Here is a 23,455-nt window from a genome sequence, read left to right as displayed (position 1 = left end):
TAATCCAGTGACTGATATAATCCAGTGACTGATATAATCCAGTGGTTGATCTAATCCAGTGGCTGACTGTGGCCCAGGGGTATACATTCCTCATGGAGTCATGTATATAGGCTACACACAGGGAGCACAACATCTGGAGGAGTCAGTCATGGCAGGACAGCTGTTTGAGGGGTATTACACTAAACACTAACTATATTACAGCAGTGTGCAGATTACTTCTGGTTGCCAACAAGTAGTTAAGCAGTGATTACATGATAAAAGAGACATTAATTATTGGGTAAAATTACACTACCTAGTCAGTAACTATATTACAATGGTCATCTGATTTAAAAAGATGAAATGTCCAGTTTCCTTCCATTGCAATGCAATCATTATTTTACGTGCTGATTATATTCTGGTTACCTATACGAGTAGGTAATAAGTAAGTAATTACATGATAAAATGGAAATTCATTGTAAAGTGCAGAGAGGAGCTACCACGGTACATCACTTTTAATGGAACAGGTGATTGAATAAGAGAATAGAATGGCATTCCATTAAACTCTAGAACCCTGTATAACACACTCCCACCATGATTCACAATCAGATTGCTTTCATTAGTATATTCTCTCACTGCCATTTAAGACAAGGATTTAGCTATCTTGGAATTAAGAACAATTGCAAGAAGAAATCCAAGAACTTTCTTTTCAAGAATCGAATTTCTTCTTAACTTTTTACTTAAGGAAAAACATAAGAAATAACATAAGAACATTTCCAATAACCTTTTTGAGGAATAGCAACTTTGCTTAACTTTCTTCATAAATCTATTGTTAAGTTAAGAATACATTTCTTCTTAAGAAGGTTGTACTGTAGCCTACCAGTGACACCTGCTGGGTCCAGGCCTGGCAGCTATTACCAGAAAAAAAAGGCAGCGTGATAGAGAGAAAGCCATTAAAAAGTGGAGTGTCTCGGAGTGGCTCTCCCACGACTCCTGATTAAAGCTGATGGCCCTATGAGCTCTGTAATTACCTATGGTGCCAATTTGCTCCGGAGAGGAGGGAGGGGGGCCGCAGGACATGGTGAGCCAGTATATCTTAGGATGATTTCTTAATAGCTTCATAAATCTATTCATGCATCCCAAGCATACCAACAGCATACCAACATCCACTGACTGCCATCCACTGACTGCCACTAGGATAGAAGGATTAGATGCACCTGCTACTGATATGATGCAGGGATTCAATTATAATAATTAGAAATAATAATTTGGTGGGTGCTTATATTTGTCCTATTTCACACATGTACAAATGTGTATTAATACGCATGTGTGACTTATATATACAGCTCTGGAAAAAATTAAGAGACCACTGCAACTTTTTCTTAAATCAGCAGCTCTACATGTATGACAGCCATTCCATTCCAGTGTCTGTTGAATTCCAACACAGGCACACCTCATTCTACTGAATTAGGTACTGATTAGGTGATCACATGAACCAAATCTTATTTAACGAGGAAAAGTATAAAAACCACTGCTGTGGTCATCACTATCCTCTTGCAATAGGACCAGCTGGATGTAAAAAACAGTGCTAATAGTACCTCAAACGTAATATTAATCAAAAAATAACTATTGACCATGCCAAAAGAGTTGAAAAGGAACGTTTTGAGTGAGGAAAAGAAGGGTTCAATTCTGGCTTTACTGGCAGAGGGATACAGTGAGCGTCAGGTTGCTTCCATCCTTAAAATTTCAAAGACGGCGGTTCATAAGAACAAGGTCAAGCAGCAGACATAGGGGACAACAAAGCTACAGACCGGCAGAGGGCGAAAACGACTCTCTACTGACCGGGATGACCGCCAACTCATTCGAATGTCACTCAACAACCGTAGGATGACATCAAGTGACCTACAAAAAGAATGACAAACGGCAGCTGGGGTGAAGTGCACGGCGAGGACAGTTCGAAACAGGCTCCTAGGGGCAGGGCTGAAGTCGTGCAAAGCTAGAAAAAAGCCCTTCGTCAATGAGAAGCAAAGAAGAGCCAGGCTGAGGATTGCAAAAGACCATAAGGATTGGACCGTAGAGGACTGGAGTAAGGTCATCTTCTCTGATGAGTCCAATTTTCAGCTTTGCCCAACACCTGGTCATCTAATGTTTAGACGGAGACCTGGAGAGGCCTACAAGCCACAGTGTCTCGCACCCACTGTGAAATTTGGTGGAGGATCGGTGATGATCTGGGGGTGCTTCAGCAAGGCTGGAATCAGGCAGATTTGTCTTTGTGAAGGATGCATGAATCAAGCCATGTACAAAGTTGTCCTGGAAGAAAACTTGCTTCCTTTTGCTCTGACATTGTTCCCCAACTCTGAGGATTGTTTTTTCCAGCAGGACAATGCGCCATGCCACACAGGTCAATCAAGGTGTGGATGGAGGACTACCAGATCAAGACCCTGTCATGGCCAGCCCAATCTCCAGAACTGAACCCCATTGAAAACTTCTGGAATGTGATCAAGAGGAAGATGGATGGTCACAAGCCATCAAACAAAGCCGAGCTGCTTGAATTTTTGCGCCCGGAGTGGCATAAAGTCACCCAACATCAATGTGAAAGACTGGTGGAGAGCATGCCAAGACGCATGAATTCCACCAAATATTGATTTCTGAACCCTTCCTAAGTTAAAACATTACTATTGTGTTGTTTAAAAATGAACTTATTTTCTTTGCATTATTCGAGGTCTGACAACACTGCATATTTTTTGTTATTTTGACCAGTTGTCATTTTCTGCAAATAAATGCTCTAAATGACAATATTTTTATTTGGAATTTGGGAGAAATGTTGTCAGTAGTTTATAGAATAAAACAAAACAGTTATTTTTACCCAAACACATACCTATAAATAGTCAAACCAGAGAAACTGATAATTTTGCAGTGGTCTCTTAATTTTTTCCGCAGCTGTATATATATATATATATATATATATATATATATATTATATCCCACTCTCCCTGAGACACCCTCGGAAAGTGGGGTCACGGCCAGGATCTGCCATTATCAACGGCGATCCTGGAGCAATTAAGGTTAACTGCCTTGCTCAAGCAACCGAAAGGTCGAACTAGCGACCTTTCGGTTACTGGCCCAACACTCTAACTGCTATAGGCTCACTGCCACCCTCACTATGTGAGTTGGCACCCGCTATGTTGTATCTTACAGTAAAAGTATTCCTGTGTCACAACAATATTACAATCAGCATAACTATTATTTAACATAATTGAGGTGTTAGCTTTGAGGTCGTTAGGCCCATCACATCTGCTCATACATCTTAAATCTTAAATTGCAACTTAATTCTACATTTAAAAACATTTAAAAGATTCTGCCATGATGAAGCCAAATGGAATTGTATTAGTTTGAGATTCTAATGTCATTGGCTGTGACCATCTACTGGGAATCAGAGGGAGGTCAGAGTAGACTAGCTGGGATAATGTGACTTGGGAATGATGTTTATCACACACACACATAAACATCCATCCATTTCTGCATAATTTAGACCGTAATTTAAACTCAATCATGTAGCTCCACATCAGGCCCAAGTGCTAGGCCCCATGTGCTAAACCTTAAGTGGGATGGTGGCACTGTTGTCCCCTTGGACATACAGTGCCTTTGGAAAGTATTTAGACCCCTTGACTTTTTCCACATTTTGTTACGTTACAGCTTTATTCTAAAATGGATTCAAAAAAATAAAAAAATAGCAATCTACACACAATTCCCCATAATGACAAAGTGAAAACAGGTTTGTAGAAATGTTTGCAAAAAAATAAAATAATAAAATTCTGAAATACCTTATTTACATAAGTATTCACACCCTTTACTATGAGACTCGAAATTGAGCTCAGGTGCATCCTGTTTCCATTGATAATCCTTGAGATGTTTCTACAACTTCATTGGAGTCCACCTGTGGTAAAATTAAATTGATTGGACATGATTTGGAAAGGCACACACCTGTCTATATAAGGTCCCACAGTTGACAGTGCATGTCAGAGCAAAAACCAAGCCATGAGGTCGAAGGAATTGTCCGTAGAGCTCCGAGACAGGATTGTGTCGAGGCACAGATCTGGGGAAGGGTACCAAAAACTTTCTGCAGCATTGAAGGTCCCCAAGAACACAGTGGCCTCCATCATTCTTAAATGGAAGATGTTAGGAACCACCCAGACTCTTCCTAGAGCTGGCCACACGGCCAAACTGAGCAATCGGGGGAGAAGGACCTTGGTCTGGGAGGTGACCAAGAACCTGATGGTCACTCTTACCTAGCTCTAGAGTTCCTCTATGGAAATGGGAGAACCTTCCAGAAGGACAACCATCTCTGCAGCACTCCACCAATCAGGCCTTTATGGTAGAGTGGCCAGACGGAAGCCACTCCTCATTAAAAGGCACATGACAGCCCACTTGGAGGTTGCCATTAGGCACCTAAATACTCTCAGACCATGAGAAACGAGATTCTCTGGTCTGATGAAACCATGATTGAACTCTATGGCCTTAATGACAAGTGTTACGTCAGGAGGAAACCTAGCACCTTCCCTACAGTGAAGCATTGTGGTGGCAGCATCATGCTGTGGGGATGTTTTTCGGCGGCAGGGACTGGGAGACTAGTCAGGATCGAGGCAAAGATGAACGGAGCAAAGTACAGAGAGATCCTTGATGAAAACCTGCTCCAGAGAGCTCAGGACCTCAGACTAGGGCGAAGGTTTACCTTCCAACAGGACAACAACCCTAAGCACACAGCCAAGACAACGCAGGAGTGGCTTCGGGACAAGTCTCTGAATGTCCTTGAGTGGCCCAGCCAGAACCCAGACTTGAACCCGATCGAACATCTCTCGCGAGACCTGAAAATAGCTGTGCAGCAACGCTCCCCATCCAACCTGACAGAGCTTGAGAGGATCTGCAGAGAAGAATGAGAGAAACTCCCCAAATACAGGTGTGCCAAGCTTGTAGCGTCATACCCAAGAAGAATCGATGCTGTAATCGTTGCCAAAGGTGCTTCAACAAAGTACTGAGTAAAGGGTCTCAATACTTATGTAAATGTGATATTTCCGTTTATTTATTTTTTGTATATTAGCAAAACATTCTAAAAACCTGTTTTTGCTTTGTTATTATGGGGTATTGTGTGTGGATTGATGAGATGTAAAAAAAAAGAAAAGAAAAAGAAAAAAGAAAAAGGCTATAACGTAACAAAATGTGGAAAAAGTCAAGGAGTCTGAATACTTTCCGAAGGCGCTGTATACTTAATATGAGTGGGGGTACATCTATATTAATATATGAATACATAATGTAATGTAATCATATATCTCTTATGCATTTCACATAAGACTGGGTTCTTGGCTTTAGAACTGAGCAAGCAAAGATGGTTTAACTCTGCAGTCCAACTGATAAAATGGGTCTTGTTAAATACCACAATACATGTAGAATAGTATTTTCTCCCAGTCTACAGGAGTATGCACAAAACCTTTATATGTATTTATGTTCTCCTTTCGTTAGATTCAATTATGCCATGACATTGTCAAGTTGCAGTTAATTGATACTCCAGAACAAGCCTCCACGCTACATAGAGACTAGACTATACATCAACCCAATAGGGATATAATGGTGTGCTATTAAACAGACCATTGAGGAAAATAAAGCCATATGAAAGTGCTGATGCGAAGTTCCTCCCCTCACTCTCCAGCCTGCCTTGCTTCTATACACTCCAGAGAGACCAGCCGAATCTCTCCTCTCCACAGCTGCTTTCATAGATGCACGCTCAGACTGTCTCACAGTTAATTACAGGAAGACCACTGTCTCACCATGCAGCAGATGGGCTTCGTCAGCAACTTCTCTAAACAACATTTGTAGGCTAAATGTCCTTCGTGAGTCACTGAGCCCATACCGTCTGATTTGTGTTTGTCTTATACTGTAGTATACTGCCCCCTGCAGTGCTCATTTCATCAACAATAACTATGACGAAAAATACTCATCAACAACTTATTTTTCCTGACTAAAACAATGACGATAATGAGACAAGTTGTCCTGGAAAAAACAATAACTACTACAAATTACTTTTCATTTTAGTTGACGAAAATGTGATGAGAGGAGAATTCCACGATACTATTTGACATTTCATTTGACACGAAGTTCCTTTTAATATGTTTGTCCAATCCTAATCATGCATGCATGCAGAATATTTCATGTAACCTTATCATTGGCAGGATTTTCATCTTTCAGTTGCCCATTCTGATTGTGCTGATCTGCTAGCATTCAGTCACTCGTCAATCTTTTGAACTAATGCGAAGGCAGGACACTTGACTTGTATCTAACCTCAACTAGAAACAATGTTTACTCTCTCTTACATTCATGGAGGCTATTTTTGCTTTGATCACTTCAGAAGCTCTATTTTCCCATATGTGCTGTTATTCATTCATCTCTCTTGCTGCTCTCAAGCAGCGGTCCACAAATGCGAGTTGCGGTTGCTTCTTTCCAATGGGAAAAAGGAATGCTATTTGTTGAATAATAGGAGTACAGTAATACTACAGTATAGTACAGTAATACTACAGTATCGTACAGTAATACTTCTGGCATTTTAGTAAAGCTTCATTCTCCCTTTATCAAGGAAACCACAGTTATTTACCCCCTTGACAGTTATGATGGGGAGGAAACCACAGTTATTTACCCCCTTGACAGTTATGATGAGGAGGAAACCAGTTATTTACCCCCTTGACAGTTATGATGGTGAGGAAACCACAGTTATTTACCCCCTTGACAGTTATGATGGGGAAGAAACCACAGTTATTTACCCCCTTGACAGTTATGATGGGGAGGAAACCACAGTTATTTACCCCCTTGACAGTTATGATGGGGAGGAAATCACAGTTATTTACCCCCTTGACAGTTATGATGGGGCGGAAACCACAGTTATTTACCCCCTTGACAGTTATGATGGGGAGGAAACCACAGTTATTTACCCCCTTGACAGTTATGATGAGGAGAAAATCAGAGCTGTAAATTGTTTAACCTGTAGCCAGGCTTTATAGCCTATATGGTTAATTATGGCTGGCATCGGTTATTTAAGCGATAATGCCAGAGAAGCCGGTGTTTGGAGAATATACTGGCACGGGTGTTGTTAGTCCCGAGATGACTGGCAAACAGTGCCAATATATCCTCCAAACACCAGCTTCGAGGGCATTATCACTTTTATACAACAAGTTACCAACATATTCAAATAATGATTGACATATTTTCATTAAAAACTTTATTTTTATGAATTTATTCATATTATTTCATCCTTCCACGAGATATAGTCCCAACACAAATCTTGGGTTGCAACCCAAGCCGGCTGGTCGTTTGTTCTAACGGTTCGGTTGCCAGAGACGCAACCCAGTCGTTAAGTCTTTTTATTCTGTATCTATGGATGTGGCCCAGTCGTTCGTTCTAAATGTTTTATTGCCATACTGGCTGGCAACGTTCTTATCTCTTGCTTGCTAGCTTGCCAACTACGGCCAACTTACAGTCACGTCAAACAGTGCAGGCAGAATAACAACAAAGTAGCTGCATTTGCATTTGTTTAAGCAGTTTTCTAGTGACATTTATTTGGATACATCCATAACAATGAGCTAATGATGAGCGATTTCACCTGGCATAGAAAATGTACTCCCTCGTCAGGACACTGTTGTTCAGAGGAGCTAGCCAACAACACAGCTAACACAATCACTTCAAACTGAAGCTGGAAAGACTGCAAACTACCTGCACTTCGTTTCGATTTACCTGTTTTCTATTGATATTTCTTTGTATAAAGTATATCCATAAAAATTATGCTGATTCATGATTTTGACTGGGTGAGAAAAAGCTGCCTGCTTGTCTGTCTCATCCCGACTCCCGACTCATTCATTACTATGTGACAGCTTGAGATTGAATTTGAATATGGAAACAACTTTGCAAATGTCGGATAGACAGACAGCAAGGTTTATACAAACCTCTGCTGTTAAAAATTGAAATGTTAGTCTAAAAGAAATGTGAGACAATGTCTAGATGCTTTTTATAGTGGAAATCAAATTTATAAATTGCCTGGCTGGGCTGATGAGACAGTGGATTGCGCAGTCAGATGGAACAGAGTAAATAGGCATTTTAACATCATAAATTTAGCCGGTGGTAACTTGTGGAATAGACACCAGCTGGAATGCAGTTTTAACCAATCAGCATTCAAGATTAGACCCACCCATTGTATAAATGAGGGGATAGTAGGCCTAGTTGGACAAAGCTGAATGTGCACAAGATGGAAGTTAGAGGTAGCCTAAATATTAATTATTTAATAGAAAAAAATGCACTGACTATTATGTGACTAACTTGGCTGACTAAAACTAGACAAAAATTGTTCCGAGTTTTAGTTGACTGATAATAACTAAAACTAACGAAGGAGGAAATGACAAAAATGTGACTAACACTAAAAGGTATTTTAAAACTAAAACTAAGACTAAAACGACATCTGAAATAGCTACCAAAATGGCATCGGAGTGCAGTATTGCTAAGGAAGATTTTGTCATTTTTCTAAACTACAGGAAGGCTAGAGTGAAGAGTCATCTGAAGACCATCTGTACATTTATTTCAATGCAACGACACCTTACAAAACATTTAATGACATCAAAACGTTCTATTCGAAATGTTGCCATTTGTTTCTTCAATCTCTTATTTATAAAGCAATAAAAGTGAAACCAAACCATTAATGCCTAGTATTCCACCTGAGTGCAATATGAAGCTAAATCCAAAGCCATATATCTGCTATCTACCATGCTTGAAATCACTCTCATACCCAACAAACAGTCTAACTCAATCTACCATATAGAAAGATTGCTAATAATCGAATAATCTAGTAATATCTTCATGCAGCGATGAGATGTTGAGAGTCTTGCCAGTGTGTAGTGAGTTAGGGTACAGTCATACTTCACAGTGTGATTCAGTGTTGTGGCAGTCAAGGTGACGGTGACAATGGATAGGGTAACCAGGGTGATGGCTGTCATTGGAAAGTAACCACCATGACGATGTGGATGGCAATGGTGATATGGTGACGTGAGTGCTGGTGGCGTCTATGATGCCGTGACCCCTTGTCCTTTAGAAGTGATCCTTGAGCAGTCTGGTGAAAGGGAAGCTACCATGGCCACACAGAGTCCCTGTGTAGTCATCCAGATGCAGAGACCACACCATGGCTCCACCCACCATGGCTCCACCCAGCTCCTGACGCTGTAGCTCTCTCAGCTGCAGAGGAACAGGGGAAGGAGTTTTACACATAACTATGATAGATAAAAATTAGCCAGCTGGCTAAACCTGGTATAATTACAAAATGTGTGATTCATGTGCATTGTCCCTGTCAAATAAAGTAAGATGAATTACATGTAAGATGTAATACCACTGTATTGCTTGATATATAAAGATGATATGTTATACGTTGCACACATACTGTATTGATGCAAAGGTTTACATACAGTTGAATTCGGAAGTTTACATACACTTAGGTTGGAGTCATTAAAACTCGTTTTTCAACCACTCTACAAATGTCTTGTTAACAAACTATAGTTATGGCAAGTCGTTTAGGACATCTACTTTGTGCATGACAAGTAATTTTTCAAACAATTGTTTACAGACAGATTATTTCACTTATAATTAACTGTATCACAATTCAAGTGGGTCAGAAGTTTACATACACTGAGTTGACTGTGCCTTTAAACAGCTTGGAAATTTCCAGAAAATGTCATGGCTTTAGAAGCTTCTGATAGGCTAATTGACATAATTTGAGTCAATTGGAGGTGTACCTGTGGATGTATTTCAAGGCCAACCTTCAAACTCAGTGCCTCTTTGCTTGACATCATGGGAAAATCAAAAGAAATCAGCCAAGACCTCAGAAAAAAAATGGTAGACCTCCACAAATCTGGTTTATCCTTGGGAGCAATTTCCAAACGCCTGAAGGTACCACGTTCATCTGTACAAACAATAGTACGCAAGTATAAACACCATGGGACCACACAGCTGTCATACCGCTCAGGAAGGAGACGCGTTCTGTCTCCTAGAGATGAACGTAGTTTGGTGAGAAAAGTGCAAATCAATCCCAGAACAACAGCAAAGGACCTTGTGAATATGCTGGAGGAAAAAGATACAAAACTATCTATATCCACAGTAAAACGAGTCCTATATCGACATAACCTGAAAGGCCGCTCAGCAAGCAATAAGCCACTGCTCCAAAACCGCCATAAAAATGCCAGACTACGGTTTGCAACTACACATGGGGACAAAGATCGTACTTTTTGGAGAAATGTCCTCTGGTCTGATGAAACAAAAATAGAAATGTTTGGCCATAATGACCATTGTTATGTTTGGAGGTAAAAGGGGGTAGCTTGCAAGCCGAAGAACACCATCCCAACCGTGAAGCACGAGGGTGGCAGCATCATGCTGTGGGTGTGCTTTGCTGCAGGAGGGACTGGTGCATTTCATAAAATAGATTGCATCATGAGGAAGGAAAATTATGTGGATATATTGAAGTAACATCAGTCAGGAAGTTAAAGCTTGGTCGCAAATGGGTCTTCCAAATGGACAATGACCCCAAGCATACTTCCAAAGTTGTGGCAAAATGGCTGAAGGACAACAAAGTCAAGGTATTGGAGTGGCCATCAAAGCCCTGACCTCAATCGTATAGAAAATGTGTGGGCAGAACTGAAAAAGCGTGTACGAGCAAGGAGGCCTACAAACCTGACTCAGTTACACCAGCTCTGTCAGGAGGAATGGGCCAAAATTCACCCAACTTATTGTGGGAAGCTTGTGGAAGGCTACCCGAAACGTTTGACCCAAGTTAAACAATTTAAAGGCAATGCTACCAAATACTAATTGAGTGTATGTAAACTTCTGACCCACTGGGAATGTGATGAAATAAATAAAAGCTGAAAATCATTCTCTCTACTATTATTCTGACATTTCACATTCTTAAAATAAAGTGGTGATCCTAACTGACCTAAGACAGGGAATTTTTACTAGGATTAAATTGAGTTTAAATGTATTTGGCTAAGGTGTATGTAAACTTCGACTTCAACTGTACCTTCTCCCTCAGGATATGTATATATTAAAAGTTCAGCCAGTATCGTATTCATGTGCCTGGATCAGCTTCTCCTATCAAACTTCACCACGGTCCCACTTTTGAGGAACTGACTATGGAGTCGAGCATAGAGACAGAGATATTTTGTCAGGAATGTCACCAAAATAAGAACTGACTCCACACTGTGGTTGAACCATAACATGTGATCCATTACATGCATTTTGTACATTGTATTAACTTCATAGTAGGCCATTACATCTATAGTGGTATCAGTATATTCTGCTGATTCCTCTTGTAGCTCTCCCACTGGGCACAGACGTCAATTCAACATCTATTCCAAGTTGGTTCAACATAATTTTATTGAAATGACATGGAAACAATGTTGATTCAACCAATGTGTGCCCAGTGGGCTGTGTCTCCCTCATCATAGTAGATCTTGTTTCCCAGGATCCGGGGTACAGTTAGATCTCATTCCCCAGGAGCCGGGGTACAGGTAGATCTCGTTCCCCAGGATCCAGGGTACAGTGGGCAGGGAACCCCAGAATAAGCTTCTGGGAATCCACCCTCTGAGCGAGCCAGCACTGCACTAGGTGCTCCTGGGAAAACAGTATGGAGTATTTGCAACATTGTAAAAAGTTTGGTCACAAAAAAGCTACATTGTTTAATGTAAGGGACTAACTTTGCTATGCAAATGAACAGCGAAAAATTAATACAGCAGAGGAGGCTGCTGAGGGGAGGACGGCTCATAATAATGGCTGGAATGGCGTGTAAGGGCTGGAATGGAGTGAATGGAATGTTATCAAAACCATGTGTTTGATATCATTCCATCCACTCCATTCAAGCTATTATTTTGAGCCGTCCTCCCCTCAGCAGCCTCCACTGTAATACAGGGATTATATGCATTTCTCCCTGTGGTGTATTCACAGCTGGATGCTTCTGGCTGAATAGAGGACTGATATGACCTGACATTCCCTCTAATGGTCCACACAACTCCTACACACACAAACCACATTTCTGTTACATAGCACACTTCTCACTTTGATGACATCAAATTAAAAAACAAATATGAAGATGTTATCTGTGGTCTTACCTTGAGTAAATGAGTGAAGAGACTCTTGTTCCTCTGTGCTCCATTAGAAGCAGAGGGAGGTTGCCACACCACATCCAGTCCATCAATGCCCTCCTGTCTCATGTGTTTCAGAGCAGAGTGGGCAAATGTCTTCCGCCTGGTGTCGTCTGAGGACATCTTTAGGAGCCTATAGTGGAGTTCCTGCTAGAGTGAAAACTATTCAGGAGTTTTTCCCAACAATTACTAACGTTGCTTTCATGTTCAGTAAGCATTAAGGAAAATAATCATAACAGCTGTACCTGGGCTATTTATCTACGGCATAGAGTTAATACAATATGGTTATTCAGAGATGACCTGTAGTGCTAGTAGGCTAATGAAGAGGTGTCAGTACAGTTCCATCCCCCAACAGCAAGCAGTCTTCAGATCTGGGTTTCTGGTGGAGGGTAGAACCGAGTTAAAAAGGCTGTGGGAGGAACACTATGATCTCAAACACACATACAGTACAATACTACATACACTCTAAGAAAAAAGGGGTCCAAAAGGGTTCTGCGGCTGTCCCCATAGGAGAACCCTTTTAGGTTCCAGGTAGAACCCTTTTAGGTTCCAGGTAGAACCCTTTTAGGTTCCAGGTAGAACCCTTCGTGAACCCAAAAGGGTTCTACATGGAACCAAAAGGGCTCTAACTGGAACCAAAAGGGGTTCTTCAATGGGTTCTCCTATGGGGACAGCCGAAAACCCCTTTTTGGCTCTAGATAGTACCTTTTTTCTAAGAGTGTACCTCTCGTTTAGTTAATTATAATGCTATATACCTCCTCTCCTTGAGCTTCACAGGTTGCCACTGGAGTCCTCTTCCACTCCTCCATGACGACATCACGGAGCTGGTGGATGTTAGAGACCTTGCACTCCTCCACCTTCCGTTTGAGGATGCCCCACAGATGCTCAATAGGGTTTAAGTCTGGAGACATGCTTGGCCAGTCCATCACCTTTACCCTCAGCTTCTTTAGCAAGGCAGTGGTCGTCTTGGAGGTGTGTTTGGGGTCGTTATCATGTTGGAATACTGCCCTGCGGCCCAGTCTACGAAGGGAGGGGATCATGCTCTGCTTCAATATGTCACAGTATATGTTGACATTCATGGTTCCCTCAATGAACTGTAGCTGAGCACTGACAGGCTGACCCCCCACCCCTTCAACCTCTGCAGCAATGCTGGCAGCACTCATATGTCTATTTCCCAAAGACAACCTCTGGATATGACGCTGAGCACGTGCACTCAACTTCTTTGGTCGACCATGGCGAGGCCTGTTCTGAGTGGAACCTGTCCTGTTAAACCGCTGTATGGTCTTGGCCACCGTGCTGCAGCTCAGTTTTAGGGTCTTGGCAATCTTCTTATAGCCCAGGCCATCTTTATGTAGGGCAACAATACTTTTTTCAGATCCTCAGAGAGTTCTTTGCCATGAGGTGCCATGTTGAACTTCCAGTGACCAGTATGAGGGAGTGTGAGAGCGATGACACCAAATTTAACACACCAGCTCCCCATTCAAACCTGAGACCATGTAACACTAACGAGTCACATGACACCAGGGAGGGAAAATGGCTAATTGGGCCCAATTTGGACATTTTCACTTAGGGGTGTACTCACTTTTGTTGCCAGCGGTTTAGACATTAATGGCTGTAAGTTGAGTTATTTTGAAGGGACAGCAAATGTACACTGTTATACAAGCTGTACGCTCACTACTTTACATTGTAGCAAAGTGTCATTTCTTCAGTGCTGTCAAATGAAAAGATATACTCAAATATTTACAAAAATGTGAGGGGTGTACTCACTTTTGTGAGATACTGTATGTACAGTACGAGTCAAAAGTTTGGACACCTACTCATTCCAGGGTTTTTCTTTATTTTTACTATTTTTTACATTGTAGAACAATAGTGAAGACATCAAAAATATGAAATAACAAAGTACAGATAGCCCTATTTGGTAAAATACCAAGTCCATATTATGGCAAGAACAGCTCAAATAATCAAAGAGAAACGACAGTCCATCATTACTTTAAGACATGAAGGTCAGTCAATATGGAACATTTCAAGAACTTTGAAAGTTTCTTCAAGTGCAGTCGCAAAAACCATGAAGCGCTATGATGAAACTGGCTCTCATGAGGACCGCCACAGAAAAGGAAGACCCAGAGTTACCTCTGCTGCAGAGGATAAGTTCATTAGAGTTACCAGCCTCAGAAATTGCAGCCCAAATAAGTGCTTCACAGAGCTCAAGTAACAGACACATCTCAACATCAACTGTTCAGAGGAGACTGCGTGAATCAGGCCTTCATGGTCGAATTGCTGCAAAGAAAGCACTACTAAACGACACCAATAATAAGAAGAGACTTGCTTGGGCCAAGAAACATGAGCAATGGACATCAGACCGGTGGAAATCTGTCCTTTGGTCTGGAGTCCAAATAAGAGATTTTTGGTTCCAACCTCTGTCTTTGTGAGACGCAGTGTAGGTGAACGGATGATCTCCGCAAGTGTAGTTCCCACCGTGAAGCATGGAGGAGGAGGTGTGATGGTGTGGGGGTGGTTTGCTGGTGACACTGTCTGTGATTTATTTAGAATTCAAGGCACACTTAACCAGCATGGCTACCACATCATTCTGCAGCGATACGCCATCCCATCTGGTTTGGGCTTAGTGGGACAATCATCTGTTTTTCAACAGGACAATGACCCAACACACCTCCAGGCTGTGTAAGGGCTATTTGACCAAGAAGGAGAGTGATGGAGTGCTGCATCAGATGACCTGGCCTCCACAATCCCCCGACCTCAACCCAATTGAGATGGTTTGGGATGAGTTGGACCGCAGAGTGAAGGAAAAGCAGCCAACAAGTGCTCAGCATATGTGTGAACTCCTTCAAGACTGTTGGAAAAGCATTTGAGGTGAAGCTGGTTGAGAGAATGCCAAGAGTGTGCAAAGCTGTCATCAAGGCAAAAGGTGGCTACTTTGAAGAATCTCAAATATACAATATATTTTGATTTGTTTAACACTTTATTGGTTACTACATGATTCCATATGTGTTATTTCATAGTTTTGATGTCTTAACTATTATTCTACAATGTAGAAAATAGTTAAAATAAAGAAAAACCGTTGAATGAGTAGGTGTGTCTAAACCTTTGACTGGTACTGTATATATTCTTAATTCCATTCCTTACTTAGATTTGTGTGTATTGGGTATATGTTGTGAAATTGTTAGATATTGCTTGTTAGATATTACTGCACTGTCGGAGCTAGAAGCACAAGCATTTCTCTACACCCGCAATAACATCTGCTAAACACGTGTATGTGACCAATACAATTTGATTTGATTTGATTACAATGCTACATACCTCCTCTCCTTGAGTTGATTACAATGCTACATACCTCTCCTCTCCTTCAGAGGGTCCTGTCCTCCTCTGTGAAGGGTGTGATGTGATAGTCCTGATCCAGGTCCATGTAGGCCATGATGATGTGGATGCAGAGGAACGGGTCAGCCATGTCCAGGCTGAAGGCAGGCATGTCAGGGTGGTGCTGGGTCCTGCTGTTCACATAGCAGACCAGATGGTACTCTTCCTGAGTAGGCTAAATCAAATCAAATCAAATCAAATGTTATTGGTCACATGCGCCGAATACAACAGGTGCAGACATTACAGTGAAATGCTTACTTACAGCCCTTAACCAACAGTGCATTTATTTTAAACAAAAAAAGTAAGAATAAAACAACAACAAAAAAGTGTTGAGAAAAAAAGAGCAGAAGTAAAATAAAGTGACAGTAGGGAGGCTATATATACAGGGGGGTACCGTTGCAGAGTCAATGTGCGGGGGCACCGGCTAGTTGAGGTAGTTGAGGTAATATGTACATGTGGGTAGAGTTAAAGTGACTATGCATAAATACTTAACAGAGTAGCAGCAGCGTAAAAAGGATGGGGTGGGGGGGCAGTGCAAATAGTCCGGGTAGCCATGATACAAATGGCTTTAGCGACCAACAGGCTGAACCAAGCAGAATCTTAAAGGAAGAGAACAATATTTCAGCAATGTGCAACTACTATGGTCTCTGCAGTACAAGCTGTAGAGGGAAGGGTACAATATACCAAGGAGGTTACATTTGAATAGTAGGCCTAGGATGTTCCTTATCTGTTAACACATTCGTGCTGGGCCGATGTCCGGGTGGAAAAAATGCCAGTCTAACAGGGTAAGAAAATAGGGTGGCTCTAGGAAGATGATCGTTCAGGTTGTTAATAAAAGTATGTCGGGAACTCGTAAATATGACATTCCTACTGGGAAAAATGCATGTGAATGCTCCTCCATCTCATAAATACGACTAGGGAGGAATCTTAATTGCATACTCCTCGTGTCCTCTCCCCTCCCCTCTTTCTCAAAACCCATTGGATGAGAAAGCTAGAGGTCCAGCCCCACTGACCTTCTTCTACAATTGGTTTTGAGAAGGAGGCAAGGAGATAGGAGAGAGGAAACAAGGAGTATGCAGTTGAGATTCTCCCTAGGAAACTTGGGTATGATTTCTGGATCCCAATCTTTCCCACTACGGAACTCTGATGTCACACACCACTGAAAATGGCAACAAACATGGCCACGATTTCGGCTGTCAATGGTGAGAATGGTTCTTGTGTGTGAATGCTCCAAGTCGTTCCTCCAAAGTAGACAAGACGTTCCTCCGATCACTCTGACATAACGTGAACGCGCATAAAGACAGAGCCCAGAAAGACCACATCCTGTTTTGTCACACTGATATATATTTTACACCTTCTATACAGCAAATTGGCTAGTGTTACCTAGTGTTGATTGTGCAGTGAAACATTTCTAGTGTTGATTCAGGTGTTAAATTAATTGTAAGTGTTAAATGAACACTCATTGGTGAAAAATCAAATCAAATCAAATGTTATTGGCCACATGCGCCGAATACAACAGGTGCAGACATTACAAATGCTTACTTACAGCCCTTAACCAACAGTGCATTAATTTTTTATAAAAAAGTAAAATAAAACAACAACAAAAAAGTGTTGAGAAAAAAAGAGCAGAAGTAAAATAAAATAACAGTAGGGAGGCTATATATACAGGGGTGTACCGGTGCAGAGTCAATGTGCGGGGGCACCGGCTAGTTGAGGTAGTTGAAGTAATATGTACATGTAGGTAGAGTTAAAGTGACTAGGCATAAATAATTAACAGAGTAGCAGCAGCGTAAAAAGATGGGGTGGGGGGTGGGGGTGGGGGGGGGGTGAATTTTGCAGTGCAAATAGTCCGGGTAGCCATGATTAGCTGTTCATGAGTCTTATGGCTTGGGGGTAGAAGCTGTTGAGAAGTCTTTTGGACCTAGACTTGGCACTCCGGTACCGCTTGCCGTGCGGTAGCAGAGAGAACAGTCTATGACTAGGGTGGCTGGAGTCTTTGACAATTTTGAGGGTATAGAGGTCCTGGATGGCAGGAAGCTTGGCCCCAGTGATGTACTGGGCCGTACGCACTACCCTCTGTAGTGCCTTACGGTCAGAGGCCAAGCAGTTGCCATACCAGGCGGTGATGCAACCAGTCAGGATACTCTCGATGGTGCAGCTGTATAATTTTTTGAGGATCTGAGGACCCATGCCAAATCTTGAGGGGGAATAGGCTTTGTCGTGCCCTCTTCACGACTGTCTTGGTGTGTTTGGACCATGATAGTTCGTTGGTGATGTGGACACCAAGGAACTTGAAGCTCTCAACCTTTTCCACTACAGCCCCATCGATGAGAATGGGGGCGTGCTCAGTCCTCTTTTTTTTCCTGTAGTCCACAATCATCTCCTTTGTCTTGGTCACGTTGAGGGAGAGGTTGTTATCCTGGCACCACACAGCCAGGTCTCTGACCTCCTCCCTATAGGCTGTCGTGATCAGACCTACCACTGTTGTGTTGTCGGCAAACTTAATGATGGTGTTGGAGTCGTGCCTGGCCATGCAGTCATGGGTGAACAGGGAGTACAGGAGGGGACTGAGCACGCACCCCTGAGGGGCCCCCGTGTTGAGGATCAGTGTGGCAGATGTGTTGTTACCTACCCTTACCACCTGGGGGCGGCCCGTCAGGAAGTCCAGGATCCAGTTGCAGAGGGAGGTGTTTAGTCCCAGGATCCTTAGCTTAGTGATGAGCTTTGAGGGCACTATGGTGTTGAATGCTGTAGTCAATGAATAGCATTCTCACGTAGGTGTTCCTCTTGTCCAGGTGGGAAAGGGCAGTGTGGAGTGCAATAGAGATTGCATCATCTGTGGATCTGTTGGGGCGGTATGCAAAAAGAACCCCAGTGTTGGTGTTAATAACCAGTGTTAACCCAAAACCAAGCCCTTCATTGTCATATTTTCAAGCATGCTCTATTGCAGGTTGATTTTTTGAATTGTTAGTTTCAATATCTATGTTTTTGCATGTACATTCATTAATTAATCAATCTTATGCTACTCAAATATAAATAACATACATTTTTCTAAACTAATCCAATATTACTTCTAATTATTGCACCCATTACTGAAATGGTTGTTCCAGTTTAGATACAGGTCATTCTGAATGCAGGTTGTGGGTGAATAACATTTTAAATGTTGGATATCCCCACTCTAGTTGGATTCCAATAGGAATTACACATCACTTTGCAAGCCATCACGATGTAACTTGCAAGCCAGAAAACCTTGAGTTTCAGGCCACTGTATTAGGGTAAACTAGGCCCTCAAAATAAGGCCTTATTAAATAAAGAATTACACTTTAATGATAACATATTCGCTTGGGATCTCACTTTGTGAAGGCCACAGGACTGAAAATGGATGAATCCAACAACCATTTCTCTGTCACTAACAAATACTGTCATGGGTGGTAACTCTAAAAATCACTTGAAAGGCAAAGCACTCTGGGAAAAATAAAAATAAGGCTTTACATTAAGCAGTGTGTTAATTCAACACTTAAAAGCGTGGACCTGTATAGACACTGGAACAGTGTTAAATGTAACACTGTCAGTGTTACCAACATCTTCCCCAATAATAAACCGTGGGTATCTCGGGAATTAAAAGAGCTCCTCAACCAGAAGAAAATAAGTGTTTAAATCAGGTGGCAGTAAAGAGGAAAATAAAAATATTGAGAGGAGACTCAAAAGTCAAATCAAGGAGTGCAAGGGAGCATACAAAGACTAATTAGAAAACCTTTTTAAAGACAAGGACAGTAGGAAAGCCTGGCAAGGGCTACAGACCATCACTGGCTACAAACCAAAGAGACATGGTATGACCATCGAAAATGACCTTGTTTTTGCAAATGATTTGAACAGTTTCTATTGTAGGTTTGACATGTGTGATTTTACATCGCAGTAGAAAGTGGTCCTGGACAGTATAGACAGCATACTGTTGATATACAGATCTCTGTGAATGACGTCAAGCAATACTTTCAACGCGTCAACCCACGAAAATCATATGGTCCAGACGGCATCAGCAGCAAGGCACTTCAGGCATGCGCAGACCAGATTGCATTACCATTCCAGTAGCTGTTCCAGCTGTCACTGGACAGTGGGACAATTCCTGACTTATAGAAAAATACGCTAATTGTCCCAGTACCTAAAAACAACAGGCCAAAAGAAAAGAACAATTTACGCCCTGTAGCCCTGACAGATGTGCCTACTAAATATTTGAGAAAATAATTCCAAAACAAATTCTCTGGTCTCTCATCCCAACTAGATCCTAACCAATTCGCCTACCGTTCTTACAGGGGTGTTGATAATGCGTTGCTGGTCATGCTGTACAATATCTACGAACACTTAGAACAAGCAAATAGCCTAGTGAAAATTGTATTCATTGACTTCAGTAGTGTGTTTAACACCATCCAACCCCACCTACTGGTGGATAAGCTGGTGAATGTGGGTGTCAACTCTCTACTGATCAAGTGGATTAATAGTTTCCTTGTGAACTGTACTCAGCTAGTGAAGTTTAACTCTGCCATCTCTAGTAGAACGGTGAATACGGGAGCCCCGCAAGGTTGGGTATTTTCACAGACACTGTACACACTGTGGACAAACGATTGTCAAGCCTCTGACTCAAACCATGACACCGCTGTTGTGGGTTTCCTCCACCCAGACCAAGCCTCCCTTCAAGGTTTTGACAGAGAAACTGCAAAATGTGTCCAGTGGTGTGCAGATAACTTTCTTGAAATAAACGTTAAGAAAACAAAAGAGATGGAAATTGGAACAAAACTGCACTACAAAACTGCACTACCCCCTACGAAGACCAATGGGGAATCAGTCAATAGAGTGACCACATATAAATACCTGGGGATTGAAATTGACAATAAACTGAAATGCAATGACTGTGCCATTGCAAAGATAAATACATTGCAACAGAGAATGTTTTTTTTTTTTTACGCAAACTGAACCATTTTTATGTCGACCGCCATATCCTACAAAATGTTCTATAAATCTGTCCTGCAGAGTGTCAAGCTTCAGCGCTTGATCAAGACGGCGGGAAAGACAATTTGTATAGATCAAGACTCAGACACCAACCTGTACACAAAACGAATTCTCCTAAAACTTGAAAGAATTTTACAGGACAGTACCCATCCCCTTTACCCAAAACTCAGTCACAGCAGCAGCCGGACAAGGGGAAAGAGACTTCTTCAAATGATGATCAAAACAGAGAGATATGTGGACTCTTATTTCAACAGCCATTAGGCTGTACAAAGGATAGTCTGTTGGTCCCTCGAGTATACAGCATATTGCACTTTTACTGTAAATGTGTAGGCTATAGCACTTTCAATGAATTCTATTGTGTAGTTTCTGTGTGTTCATGTTTTATGTACCATCTTTTTAAGCACATGACAAAATGAATTTCCCCCTGGTGTGATAATAAAGTTGACCTGAACCTGAACCTGTAGAATTTGCTGTGTAAAATAGAGCAAGAAAACCAGATAATTGTCAAATAAGTGTAATTTGATTTTATATGGTATGCTTTATCAACACATTTAGTAATTGCATATTATCACTTGTATAGTAATTGAATATATCACTGTTTAGTAATTGAATATTATCACTCGTTTAGTAATTACATATTATCACTCATTTAGTAATTTAATATTATTACTGTTTAGTAATTGAATATTATCACTCATTTAGTAATTGCATATTATCACTCATTTAGTAATTGCATATTATCACTCATTTAGTAATTGAATAGAATAACTTGTTTACTAATTGAATATTATCACTTGTTTAGTAATTGAATATTATAACTCATTTAGTAATTGAATATTATCACTTTTTTAGTAATTGAATATTATCACTCTTTTAGTAATGTCATATTATCAATTCAATAATAATTCATTTCACACATTTGAATCTCTTCCAGTGTTGTGTTACATTAGGCAAGTGGCAAGGCCTCTAAAATGTTGCGATACCCCTACCCGAGGTAAAACAAAACACAACCATGTTTTTTCACATCTCTAATGTCTCCCATTTATGAAATGGATGGTTGTGAAAAAGTATTTGACATCAAAAGTGGTTCAAGTTATAAATAGTGACACACAACCTAAACTCAAAACGTGCAGAATAATGCCTGGCTGGAGGGGGGACGGACCACACGCAGTCATGTAACCCAGTATTGCAAGCTCTGATATTTCTAAAATGTGGAATACAAGTAGTCAGTTGTCTTCCCTACATACACAAACAAACAGCATTAGGATATCTTAATGCATCTCTGAAACATAGACCTGTAACCACAGAGATACAATAGATGGAAACATCAACTATGAATATTTATGATGAATGTAAGCTTTACTTTTTGGTAGCCGATTAATAGACAAATTTGCTGTTATTCAATGCTATATGGTCCTGCCTGACTAAAACACATACAGTTACACGTCTTTTGATGTTGTGGCTATTGTAATCGGCTCTAAGTAAAACAATTCGGCTCAGACATCGAAATTACACTAAATATATTTTTTGTAGATGAGAGCCATTTTTTCAGAATTGTGTATAACACTCATGCCTATAAAGACTGTTTTGGTGTGAATCCATTTGATTCAGAATCCAATATGGCCAACATAATTACACTCAAACATATTTTCTTGCATATAAATTGCCCTGGTTTATTTTGTTTTGTGTTATTCTGTCTTTAAAAGGGTTTCGTAAGGCTCTTGTTATAACTAGGACTATGAGTGGCACTGACATGCCTCGGTTGTGTTTGAATAGCTGAAGCCAACTAGCTTTTCAATGTGTGTTCATGTTTTCCACGACACAAGCACATAGTAGCGTAACCAAGTTACAGGAAAGCAACCTGTAATACAACAGCCAGCCACTGTAGTAGCGTATATGTACAGCTCTAACATTTCCCCTATTTTCCCCACTGAAACTAAGTGTGCAAGGTTGATTCAAATTCTTTGAGGTGACCAGGACATGAGTGTGTCCTAACAGGGTGAGGAGACAAAGTAACCAGTAGTGGTTGTAGTTCTGCGGCCTGACCAGGTTGCACAGCTAACTGGTCATTCTGGGCAAGCTGCAGTGACAAGGGCAGTATCCTTCCTGTATGACTGGCAAGGTATTCAGGACTGTGTGGTGCTCAGTTTCCATTTCTACAACATTTGGGTGCAGGCACTCAGCAGATGTAGCTTGCATGCCAACGAGACCCATTAACTAAATGGAATGTTATCTCAGCCTGAATGATGCTGGGTTTACTCCAGTAGTGGAATGGTTGGTCGTCTGGTTGTGAAGGAGAGTCTGTGAAAGGCTGTCATAAACAGACCTGCCCTTAATAATTGCATATTATAAAATCAATAATAATTCATTTCACACATTTGAATCTCTTCCAGTGTTGTGTTACATCATATTAGGCTAGTGGCAAGGCCTCCAAAATGTTGAGATTCCCCTACCAGAGGTAAAACAAAACACAACCATGTTTTTTCACATCTCTAATCTCTCCCGTTTATGAAATGGATTGATGTAAAAAAACATATTCTCCTGCGTTTAAATTGCCCTGGTTTATTTTGTATTGTGTTATTTGTCTTTAAAAGGGTTTCATGTGGCTCTTGGTATAACTAGGACTATGAGTGGCACTGACATGCCTCTGTTGTGTTTGAATAGCTGAAGCCAACTAGCTTTTCAATGTGTATTCATGTTTTTCATGACACAAGCACATAGTACCGTAACCAAGTTACAGGAAAGCAACCTGTAATACAACAGCCAGCCACTCTAGTAGTGTATACAGTACCAATCAAAGGTTTGGACACACCTACTCATTTCAGGGTTTTTCTTTATTTTTACTATTTTCTACATTGTAGAATAATAGTGAAGACATCAAAACCATGAAATAA

At 41.1% G+C, this 23,455-nt stretch overlaps 1 protein-coding gene across 1 annotated transcript in view; it reads right to left on the bottom strand.

Moving 5' to 3' along the window:
* Window positions 1–15,546: 15,546 nt before the first annotated feature.
* Window positions 15,547–23,455, bottom strand: part of LOC121537206 (solute carrier family 26 member 9-like) — a 66,239-nt gene continuing 58,330 nt past the window's right edge. The window contains exon 20 of the mRNA XM_041844900.1: window positions 15,547–15,732. Within this exon, the coding sequence (XP_041700834.1) occupies window positions 15,547–15,732 (186 nt within the window). The remainder of the gene's footprint in view (window positions 15,733–23,455) is intronic.

The sequence above is a fragment of the Coregonus clupeaformis genome, chromosome 24 (assembly GCF_020615455.1).
Source record: "Coregonus clupeaformis isolate EN_2021a chromosome 24, ASM2061545v1, whole genome shotgun sequence".
Lineage (NCBI taxonomy): Eukaryota > Metazoa > Chordata > Actinopteri > Salmoniformes > Salmonidae > Coregonus > Coregonus clupeaformis.
Note: the sequence above shows the minus strand (reverse complement) of the source record. Positions and strands in the feature narration are given on the sequence as shown.